Below are 12,535 nucleotides of genomic sequence, written 5' to 3'. Positions count from 1 at the left end.
GCCCCATCCAACCTGGCCTTGAACACCTCCAGGGACGGGGCATCCACAGCCTCTCTGGGCAGCTGTTCCAGCACCTCACCACTCTCTGTAAAGAACTTCCCCCAACATCCAACCTAAATCTTCCCTCCCTCAACTTCAAACCATTTCTCCTTGTCCTGCAGTTATCTATCCTTTCAAAGAGTTGATTCCCCTCTCCTCTGTAGGCTCCCTTCAGGTACTGAAATGCTGCAATGAGGTCACCCCGCAGCCTTCTTTTCTCCATGCTGAACAAGCCCAGCTCCCTCAGCCTGTCCCCATCGGGGACAACACAGGATATTTTGACTGCACAGGCAACAGCTACACTCCAAGTGGTTTAACCTGCAGATCTCAGACAGCAGTCACAGAACCTGCAGTGGGGATGCCCTGTGCTTCCCACAGGAATCATCAGTGGCAGCACCCAGGTTGGCCTGAAGGCGATGACTAAGGTTTGCTTGCAAGGGCAGCATTTAGGACATGAGCAGCCACTTAGCATTCTAACCAAGATGATGGGCCAGACACATGGCTCAGGTGACCAACTGCTTCGTGTGAAGCCTATTACAGTGCAGCTACAACTAGTGAGTGAACACACAGCTTGTGCTTACCCATATACATGGAAAACAGGAGCTCTCTTCCAAACACTGCAACGCTCCTACGGATAGCCTTTCCCACATAAACAACCTGCCTGGCTCTGAGAGGGATTTTATAAAGAACGGAGATTACAATGGGTTTAATCACGATTAAGCACTGATCTGGCTCAATCTACTCAAAAGCAGACAAAAGATAAATAAAAAACTTCCAGCAGATTCATTTCATACTGGAAATTCTGGAACCTCAATTGACGTCATACTTTTTATGTTCAGATAATATCTGGAGGAAACAGTACACTGGATCAAGAAAACAAAAGCAAATTTCTAGTTAAAATTCTCTGCGCGCCGTGTAGAAAGGCAAACACTACAGCAGGGATTGCACAGGGCAGCTCAGCATTTATAAGCTCATTTTTCACAGTAGCTGAAATTTCACTGTTAGCGTGATGCCACAGGAAAGAAAGAAGCACCCCCTCCTGTCCTGATCTCTTGGGTTTTACCCTGGAAAAGTAGATAAAATTACTCACCCTGTTCAACACCTAAAGGCATTTCCCCTCAGACAAGACCCGCTTCTGATTGCTGGCAGGTAGCTACCTATCAGAACACTAAATTCTCTTAGTAAATAATGCCACCTCCTCGGTGTCACTTCAGTTGTGGCTCACTGACTCCTCAGGCATGGTATGAAAATTCCACATGGCAGGGAGGCACTGTATGTAGCGAGCATCACCCACATACAGCCATCTACTCTTTCCTATGAGTGACAAAACATAGGAAATGGGCTTCCCATCACAGGAGACGATTCCAGCTGTTGCCTGTGCAGCTGAGGAAAAAGTCAGAAAAAACAGCACAGATTCTAGCATTTGCTTGCTTACATTTGCTAAGCTTTCATTTTCATTCAATGGAATAAAGATGCTCTCTTCAAGGAAAGAAATAACTTTTTGTACGAGGAAGAAAAAATTATCTAGAGAAGCCTGATCAGTTTACTCATTTTATCATCCCAACTCTTTGTGTCCACACCAGCATTAGTGCCTTGTGGACAAACACATAATGTTTGGCCAAGAGATGGAAGAGATCTCTTCTATATTAAGTCATCTAGAAGCTATGTGGCCACATCTGGTGCCTAACTAATGTATCCTACACTTCATAGCTACAGGACCTCAGCACCAGGTAAAGGACTTTCAACCCCTTTTTATCTGTGACTTCCAAAGCTTCACCAGTGAAGGTGAAAATCCCCAAACAGAGAATGTAAGCCTATTGGTAATTAATTTCTCTTCTTTCTTTTGTTTCACTGACCTCTTGGACCAAGCTCCCAAAACAGAAATTTGCAATCAGTGGCGCAGAGTTTGACGTGAAACTTGCAGCTTGGAAACCTATCAACTTCAACGTTATCCCTGAAAAAAATGACAGTTCTCACCCCGATTCCTATCTTGCATAAGCCTGCCCAGCGTATCTCTAAATCACTTCTCACAGCAAGCAGAACAATTGTCATTCTGTAAATGAATTCCACGCTTCTAAAAGCTGCTGAGCAGACGGAATTACACAACTTGTGCTTACTGGGTGGGAAATTGGCAAACTGCTTGATCTTTGGAGTCAATGGTCCCTTCTCATTTCAAGTAACAGCAGATGCACTTATTTATTAATATACAATTAGGAACATAATGGCTTACCATTACTTGATCCCAAAAGAAAGCTTACCTTATAAAATGCTACCAGTGGTTTACTAAATAGAAAGCTGTTGTACAGATTATTTAACTTTCCACAGTAACTCAACTCTCAAGGCAGAGAGATGAACTCAAGAAACAGAGTTAATGCCTGGAGGGCTGCTGGAGGAAACTTTTGACAGAATACAAGGATATTTTTAGCTCTGTATTTTAGCTAAACAGTAAGTTTCACAGAGATACAGCCAGATGCAAATAAACTACTGACAGGTGACTGAAACACAAAATCACAGCAAATGTCAAGGATAACACCCACACCCAAATTTAATTGCATGGAAGTACTGATCCAAGGCTGACTGCAGCTAATGGGAGCATTGCTACCCATTTCAGTTTAGTCTCCTGCTCTACATACGCTGAAGTGTTGCTTTTACTGAAAGAAATGCTGCAGAGGTTTCTGCTCACCCTGAGCCTGTATTGCAGACCACAGGAAGTCTGCTGGTCTATCCCAAACTAAAAGATGAAGTATGTGCACACAAAATATGCAGAAGAATGGAGAAGTCCAACCCAAAAGCACCATCACTACTTCCTTCTAAAGATGCAGGTTGGAGGAACAACAAACACAAATTTAAGTATCTCTGCTAAGCAAAGGTGAACTAATTTACTACAGCTGAGAATGTGGCCCCAAGATTTCTATCAGCAGTGCCTTTAAGAGAAAACACAAAGTTAGTAACAAAACAAAGAAAAAAGTATTCTGAAGACAACTCTTCCTATGTGTCTGCTGGCATAAAGCACCAATGACCGCAGCTGTTTTTGCATACTTGCTGCATTAGGAAATGCAAAACGGATTTAAATACTGTAACAGAAACCAATGTGAAATGTCACCTGGCTAGGTGCCTCACTCTGGTTATTATCTAAAAAGAAAGATGCAGAGCTGTGCTCCTGGCAGAGGAAATGAAGCTCCTTATAGGATGAGGCACATCTGCACACCTGGGTACCTAAAATACTTCTCTCTGCAGCCTGGATGGCCTCACACCCTTGTGGGAAGGAGACTGTCACAGAGGCAAGCTACCACCTGGCATCCTGCCACCTGCATTCATGACTGCCCTGGGCAAAAGTCTGTGGCCGTTCTGCAGCAGAGGAATGCCAACATGTCAGCAACACCATCCTGTGACAGCCAGGGTGAGCTGGGTTAGCAAGTACACACGCTTGCCACGCCATGTGGGTACCTGCTGGGACGGCCTGAGGGACTGTGGCCAAAACAAACACAATCCCTATTTCCACCCAGAATTTCCTCCAAGTAGAGATGACTCTTTTATTCTCATGTGACCTGGCTGTTTCGCAGAGATCATCGATTATTTTCCTGTTTAATTAATGGGCTGCTGTAGTACTTACAGGTGCCAGCAGCACTCCACAGGGACAAACGCCTGATGAGCAGCACCAAGGGTAAGACAAGCTGGTTCAGAGCCAGGGCCTATAATTATACCCTATCACCACTTCTGTCTTCGCAACTCTCAATGTAAATGCAAAAATTACTGGAAGACTTTTGGCCAAATTTCCACTGACAAACATCAGGGTTTTGAAAATTCAACAAGTTATCTTTTTGCATGACACAAAGCTTCTCATGGTGGGATCACTCTCAGTAGGCAAGGTGGGAAAAACATGTAAAAATAATAAAATATGTAAGACTATATATACTGGGAAAACAACATAGATCACTGTAGCCAAGGAAATAATGACACACTAGAAATTGTGGTGCAATAATTTTAGGTTATTATGTCCACAGCTAACATACAGAAATCTTCCCATGAAAAAAGAAACCAGCTGAAAATCAATCTTGTAATGAAAACTAAAATATTATTTGATAATATTCTGCATTCCTGCAATATCATGCAGATATATGATTTACAAATATAAAACTCAGCATGCATTCTCAAGCCTGAACCTGCAAGAGCAAGGAATATTGTTCTAGCCTACTTTTAGCCTCCTGTATTTAACAAATAAAGACAACTAAATTTCTTTAGACTTACATAATTCCATAGTGTTGTTTTCCAGAGGCGTAAACTGGGCTTTTAAATTCTTTAAACTTGGCAATGTATAAAAGCAGATGTCAAATATTGAGAGCTCAATTTAGAAAGATCCTTTTTCTGTTGCGGAGTTTTTCTGAAGAGCTTCCTGCACAGCTTCAAATAATGGCAAAAAGAGCAATTCCCACCAGGTCATTTGTTCTGGCTAAGCCTTGTTTTTGGAGGCCTTGGGCCAAGGGGAGGTGAACGTCTGACGAAAAGGTGAGAAATATACTGGGTGTGAGATGCCAGAGAAGCTGACTACTGCACACAATGACAGTTTGGTAATATTATCCTGTTTTGCAAGAGGAGTGGCTGTAAACCTTCCAAGATTATTTTAAAAATAAATATAAAATAAATAAATAAACCAAAACCAGACAACTCGGACAAAGTGTTGCCCCCTCAACTATGTGTGCTATGGAGGTAGAAAGAGGTCCTGTTTTATGCCACATGATTTTCCACAGTGTTAAGAAATCCTACCAACACAGAGTGCTTTAAGAGCTCCAAGCTATTACTACTGTTGTACTAGGCACATTTGAAATACCTTTTCCAGTGCTTCTCTATCAAGCAGCTCCTGCACAGCCAAAAGCTTGATACTGTAAGAAAAAAAACAAACAGAAAAGAGAGTGAATCACTCCATTGCAAGCATTACAGAAACACAAGTAACAGCAGAACTGAACTTCTTTCAGTTTCACACTTGGAAGAAGCTTATAGAAGTACAGATGAAAGAGCACTCAGGATATCATAAAACAAAGGAACAGAGAAACAGTGTTACTTTGATTTAGCTGTCCCAAAGAGATTTTCTGGTTTCTGCCTTACGTGCACATCTGAATCTGATTCACAAAGAACCTGCACTGATCATTACACTTTCAATACCCTAAGTTAACACTGAAGGACCTTCTGAACAGGAAACACAGGGAAAGAGTATAAACATTTCTATCATTTTTCATCAACTCAGTTCTTCAGTATCAACAACTTCCATGACTTCAGCAATAGCCATTCCCAGGGATTTACAGTATTACAAATGAGATACAGTAACAAAGACAACCCTCAAGAAATCTGAGGGAGATAGGAGGAAAACATACATAGCTGTTTGAAATTGGGCTAATAGAGACTGATCAATAATTGTTCCAGCAAGGCCACTTGCTAAGCAAACTGAACTTCCTCACCTACTGAATCTTTCCTAAGTCTGCCTCTAGAGGCTAAAACCTGTTCACTGAACTGCGTTTAACAAGTTGTCCCAGCAGGATTTTGCCCTGTAAGACCAGTTACTCAGATAAAATCATTGCTAAACCAAGGTATGTGAAAGAACCTTGTACCACATCTACATTTTCACTGTCAGTTTAATGAGTAACTGTAAATTACCTGTTCTTCATCAAGATCAGTTACTTGTATGTGTCCCCACTTACTGCAAAAGCCCAATCTTGCCCAGACTAAGGCATTTCAGGAAGAACTCGCTGCATCCCCATCAAGCTGAAGGGCCTCCAAGATGGAGAAGAACCTGAAAGCAGATGAAACTCTACAGATGTTCAGACCACTACCAGTTACATCTAACTAAAATCAAGAGCATGCCTGGGGCAGGGCCTAGTGTCAATTCCCCATTCTTTTGAAGTCATTGCATTCCACGCTGAACTCATCCTTCAGTTTTTTCCGGTACAAAACAACGGTGATTTTTCCACAGATGGAGCCCAACAGATGCACAATTTAGGTAACGACTTAATGACCCTACCCAGCCTCAAAAACACTTGCTCAATATATTACCCTTGCAGTCCCAAGGAAAACTTCCTTTACTCAGGGTTACACAAACCTTTGTGTTGCAGTGGAAGAGTCAAATTATGCACATAAACATAGTTTAAATTACTCTCATGACTCTAGGTGGTCACAGCAAAGAGCCACTACAGTAAAAAGCTCACATTCAATATAGGGTGCAGAGCTGTTGTAGCAGTCTGCCAAAGGACATAATCTGCCATGCACTACTACAAGAAGTTTTATCAGGCTTTCTGAACCTCAGAGCAATGTTGCATAATTCTGGAAAATCCACCAGTGTCCTATACATTATTTATGTATGTTCACCCTGTAACAGCAGCCAGCAAAACTTTAGTGATGCCCTTCTATTGTACCACAATGCTTTCCATTACAAGTATTCACAGCCTAAAACCCCCAACGCAAATGTCTTTTCACTTTAATGTATTTCCAGTTTTCAGACATCTTCAAAAGCATCACAAAAAGCCTACATCCAGAGAATTATACAATAGTCCCAGACCATCAATTTCCAGCCTCTAGAGCCTATTACTACCAAGACAGAGAAGACCGGAGATGTTTCAGAAATGGCTGTGGACGCCCCATCCCTGGAGGTGTTCAAGGCCAGGTTGGATGGGGCCCTGAGCAGCCTGGTCTAGAATTAAATGTGCAGGTTGGCGGCCCTGCCTGTGGAAGGGGGGTTGGAGATTCATGATCCTCGAGGTCCCTTCCAACCCTGGCCATTCTACGATTCTATGATTCTATGAAAAGGGAGATAATCAGAAAGAAAAGGTATTCCGCTGAACTACAGAAGCAATGAGAGACGGCATTTAAAAATACTGTAAGAACGTGCACTGCCTTGAACTTTGGAAGGAATCTTGGCCGACACATCATGGATATCACTACTCTCCAAATAATACAGGTGGTATTGATATAGCCATGATCAAGGCCTGCCTCTGAATTCGGGGCTCACCTCTTAGTGTTGGGTGCCCAGCCTCTGGCCCAGTACATTTTGGAGAAGCACAGAGGGAGAAAGTCTAGCATGCATGCATGGAGAATTCAGAGTGCTGACAGCCAGTGGGAGTTCTACAAAGACTGCTTCACATCCATGTGTACACAGTGAAAGCTAGCAATTTGTCACCCCCTTTCAAAAGCTGTACAAGGGCTTTGTAATTACGCAAATTACTTTTTTATTTTCCTTTTGAAGGCAGTCGTTGCCCGACACTTTGAACGTTTGATCATTAAAGGAAAAATTCATCAACGTTGCTGTTGATGCTTCTAACAATTTACTGATCTGTTTCACAAACATTAATTGTGGACTACCTGACATTCAATAGCTGCACAAGAAAGACAAAGTAGACAGCCAAAATGCAAGTATACAAGTAGAGATAAACATCTCATTGCACAGTCCTACCCTCCCATTTACAGTCAAAAAGTCCCACAGAAATTCCTTAAGCCAGTGTGTTTTTATTTAAAACAATTTACACCGAGTGACAGAAAAACAAGTAATAAAATAAGAAGCATGAATCCTTTTCACTTTATCTCATCATATTTACAAGGATGCTGTCTTGCTTGGAGGTGAAGAGCTCCCCTCTAAACATTCACGTCCTGCAGAGATGCAGCAAAAGTGAATTCTAAGCTGCTGCAAGATTTGCAACAACAGTTTTGACGGCTCGTGTTTGACTCTCACTAAGGAAGGACTTTCATCTCCTGTTCTAAACTTATAGAGATCAATGTTTTTTAAGTATCTTCTGAAATCTCCTTGTTGTTTTCCATTCAGGTGACATACACCCTTCATATATCACACAAGAAGCTTCTTTCCTTGGAGCACTGTCACTGAACCACTGTCTGGAAAATTGTGCTTGATAGCTAGTTATTTACTGCTATCTCTTACAGCAACTCCAAGTAATGTTTCTACGTGCTGCTTTCTGCAAGGTCAGCTTAGACATGCAGCTTCTTCCAAAGATGCTGCACTGGGGGTTTCATGCTTTGAGGGAAAAAAAAAAAATCAAGCTGTTTATTTAGGCACTCCAGCAATCCCACAATACTGGAAGCAGCACATACCCACATGCGCTGTTTGTAGCTTACATGTCTGTTGAGGATTTCAGAACAGAAGGGAACATTGCTGCTTGGCAACTGGGGGACAGTTCTGATGTAGCAGAAAGGCAAAGCCAGTTACTAGAAGTAACTGCTTCCAAGCTCTTGCTGTCTGTTCAATGCTGCTTTTATGTGCTCTGTTCATGTACCCTGTATTCATCCTCAACCTCAGTAAGTGAACACTAACTCATGAGAAAAGCTGAAGAAAAATGAGTTCTCTAAAAAAACCCTTTTGTTTACCAGAGCACCTGCTCTAATCCACCAGCTTTCAAGTACGCTAGTAATAGATCCACACTGCAAGTAACTGTACTGACATGACGAAAGCGGCCCTGGCTGTATCTGAAACTATTCTAAAAGTACTTCCTGACTCCATTGCTCTGTGATCTGTTCAAACAAAACTACTCAAATTTAATATCCTTGCACCTTGACCATACTCAAAACACTTGAAAGCATGCAGTGATCAGAACGAAGAACTTTCCTACAGCAGTAAAAACACACAAACATGATGTGATGTCAAGGAAACACGTGACTTTTTCTTTTTTTGGCTGAGGGTGATGCATGGCATTCCCTCTCTAAGGGAATTCCTTTGAGTTTCCAGAAGATTAGTCACGGTGCTGAGTGAATGCCTATAGCTACACAACATTTCTGCTCCTCTGGGCAGTGTTGCAATCCTTTCCTGAAAGTATTCTGGTTATTAAGTAGTAGGACTGGGCTCCTCTCTTGTATCCCATCTATCCTATGCAGGAATAATTAAGGCTTTTTCCACTACCACAGACTTGCTGATACATTCCTTGCTGGCTGGGGCATTCCTGCTCACCACAAGCCATCATCGCATCTTTGCACCGCATTTCACGTCCCTGCTTGAATTGCCACTGCATACAAGCTGCCTTTGCTCTTGCAAAAGGGAAAGTCAGGGCCTTCCTAAGAACCAGCCCCTGGCTCTGCTGGCTGCCTCCTGCTTGTGGTCCCTTACAGTACACGGTGCAGGGCAAGTAATGATCTTCTGTGGGCCTTTCTACTTTCAACAGCAGCCTGTACACCAAGCTGGGCTTCTCATCTGTCAGCAGCGTGAACCAAGAAGCAATCTCACTTCATTTTGCAAGGTTATAAATCTTTGCTCAGGGCTTGAGGCTTTCCAAAAACTCCATGCTTTCTATTAGCCCATAAGCCTGACTAAAGTTAACAACATCAAAAAAAGCTGTTTAACTTCTCTTTGTTTTCTGGACCCTTCCTCTGAGAATGGCTGTATCAAATCTCACTTCATCTAGAATCATAGAATGGCCTGGGTTGAAAAGCACCACAAAGATCATGTAGTTTCAGCCCTCACAGACATTATTATAAATAGACTATGCAAAAGCTACTCATCCACAAACAATTATTTTAAGCATTAATAAATCATTCCCTCCTTCCTCCCTTCCATTCCATAAACTTCTTCCACTTGTTCTTAAGATCCCCTAACCATTTCTTGGTCCACGGTGAAGTTTTATGGTAGATTTACACATCCTTGAATAGATCTTTTAAACATCCAGAAGAGCTACTCACAACTGAAGTCTGATGACAGCTCCATGTAGGATAGAACAAGGCTCCCCCTAGATCATAGAACTGTCTGAGCTGGAAGGGACCCCTCAAGGTCATCTGTTCCAACTCCCCTGCAATGAAAAGGGACATTTACAGCTACATCAGGTCGCTCAGAGCTCCATCCAGTGTTTCCAGGGATGGGGTTTCCACCCCCATCTCTGGGCAACGTGCTCCAATGCTTCACTACCCTCACTGTAAAAAATGATGTGCATAAGAGTCAAAAAACAACACTGGAAAAGCATGACTCAGCTATGCTAACACTCCTGGATATCTTGGGGAAACCAACTACTGAGGGTACCCCAAGGGTGATCATGGCAATGGGTTATGGAAGCGGCTCTTGCAACTACGCACTACTGTGGAGGTTGGGAGATGGAGTCACAGCCCACTGCAGCCAGGGCAACATGAAGGACTGTGATTAACTGCTTTTTTAATTGTTTTAAATACAGCCAGAAGCTGAGGAACTGAACATGTGCTTCTTTGGCTTCTTTCATGCAGGGTGGAGAAAGCGAGCAGCCAAAAAGTGACACACAGAGGAAAACCAAGACCATGCTTCTCAGGCCAGGACTTTGGGCAGCCGCAGACCCCCAGCAGCAGCAAGACCAACATCCAGCACCGGGAGATGCCTCAGGGCACACAGATGAGCACCAGCTCCAGCTCTGGCCATGGGCAGCAAGCTGTGCCACTGCCTGCTGCTGACCACACAGTGACCCGGCAGGCAATGAGCTCAGCATCGTGCCTCCAGCTGTGGTGACAGAGGCCACATTAATGCACACATCATGAAGAACCCTCTCAATTTTTGCTGGCGTGTTCAATTTGCAAACTTCTCTTTTCCCTCACAAGTTCCAACAACTTAAAAGAAAAAAAAAAAAAAAGCCAACAGTAACAAGAAAAGTAGACAAAACAACAAAAGCAGCAGTAAGAGAAAAAGCAGACTTAATGACTTTCATCCTCATGAACTTCCTCCATCTACATGTATGAAGTCTGACAGGGAAATAAAATCAGTTTCTCCTTTTCTATTAAAACATCTGTGTCTTCTCAATCACTCCTTAAAAGGAGGGAAAAACCTGCCTGCTGCCAGGTCAAACATCTGCTGGGAGCTACCAGAGAGCTTGTGGAGAAAGCTTGACAGCCTTGGATGGAGGCACCATACCATAATGCTGGGAGAGCATGCCAGGTAATGACACAACGAAACAGCATGGAAGGGTCCCCAGGAAAAAAATACATCTGCAGTAAGCAGAAAGCTGGGTCAAACCTGGGAGCCATGTTTTCTTTTATATTTATATAGAAGAAAAATGTATACATATATATAGATATAAACATACACACATACACATACATATCTATTTAGGGGAGCTCTGCTGCAGTTTCCTGTCTTGGCTGAAAGCAGCTGTTCCTCGATGTCTAGTCACCACTGATTTGCCTTCACACAGGTTTAAAAACAAAAAGCACATCAAGGCTCTGCAGCTGGGAACGGAACCAGGAGTAAATGGAAGGAACAGAGAAGTTGAAATCCATCAGGCATAATGCCAGGCGGACAAAAGCTGCTCCCTCGATGTTTGCATTCATGGATCCTATTACATTATGTGAGTGGCTGGAGTATTTGTTAAGGAGAGAAAGGAAGCTGTAATGGAACTAAAAGGGGGAAAACATGAATTATGGATGCTCAGCATCAGAGGGCAAAATGGCAGCATTATCCAAGCTAAGAGACTGTAGGCAACTGAAGTAGTTTACTACTTTTTTTCCCCCCATTTCAGTGGTTCCCTAGGTCCCATAGTGCTCTCTTAATTTTCTCTTGCATGCAGATCTCTCCCTGCCATGCTCTTTCCGACACCTCCAGAGGTGGGGACATCGTTTTGCGGGACCAATGGCCTCTATACCAAAGGTCTGATTTATGCTTAACTAATGCTCTGGCCTCAGCACTGCTACGCTGTTGCAATAGAGGAACAATGATTCATAAACCCTGCTCTGCAGATATTCCCAAAGCACAAGTGCACAACAGAAAGTAAAGCTGCAAGAACACCAAACTTCTCCCTAGCACCCTGGGAGGCAGTAAGGCATGATCATGAAACAACCCAAACCACAACCAACACTAGCTGATGTTGGCTGGGAGCTCTGGAGTCAATCTGCCCAAGCAGGGACACCCACAGCAGGGTACTCAGGCTGACGTCCACGTGGCTTTTGGTGATCTTCAAGGAGACAACAGCCTCTGTGCAGCCTGTGCTAGTGCTCTGGCACTTGCACAGCAAAGAAGTGCTTCCTCATGCTTAGATGGAAGCTTCCTGATGTTTAGATGGAAAATTGAGGTGTGCTCATTTTCTTTACACTCTCTCAGGATCAGCCATTCCAAGCTTTCTCCAAAGGGACAAAATCTGGGCTGCTACAGACATTTCTTACGTCAGTAAGGAGAGTAGAGCGGGATCCATTAACATCAAGGCAGGATGGCTGGTCCAAACCACTGCAGAAGAGCTTGTGCTCTATTTTATAGCATTGCTGTTCCTGATGATAACAAATCAGTGGCAGAAAATACATGACTACTCTGCAATGTGCTTCTACAATAAAGATGAGATTTACAGCAAAATTAAGAAGGGAGCTGCACAAAACTCCCAGATTCTCTGTGACTCTAAAGATACTAATTTCCATTGGAACACAATTCCTTTTCTCTTCCAGAAAAGGTACCTGCAGTGTAGTGAGATGCTGACGTTCAGCACAGCCCTCCTGTAAATTCTGGAGCTTTCTACTGTATAGAGGACTATAAGAGCAGCAGAGAAGCATCCTCTTTACATTCTCCCCCAGATAT

At 43.0% G+C, this 12,535-nt stretch overlaps 1 protein-coding gene across 1 annotated transcript in view; it reads right to left on the bottom strand.

Annotated features, from left to right (window-relative positions):
- EEPD1 (endonuclease/exonuclease/phosphatase family domain containing 1) overlaps positions 1–12,535 on the bottom strand; it is a gene marked incomplete at both ends in the record, with an annotated part of 59,849 nt that overhangs the window by 20,746 nt on the left and 26,568 nt on the right. The window contains one exon of the mRNA XM_079538379.1: positions 4,868–4,919. Coding sequence (XP_079394505.1) covers positions 4,868–4,919 — 52 coding nt within the window. The remainder of the gene's footprint in view (positions 1–4,867; positions 4,920–12,535) is intronic.

This window comes from Tetrao urogallus, assembly GCF_951394365.1.
Source record: "Tetrao urogallus genome assembly, chromosome: 7".
NCBI lineage: Eukaryota > Metazoa > Chordata > Aves > Galliformes > Phasianidae > Tetrao > Tetrao urogallus.
Note: the sequence above shows the minus strand (reverse complement) of the source record. Positions and strands in the feature narration are given on the sequence as shown.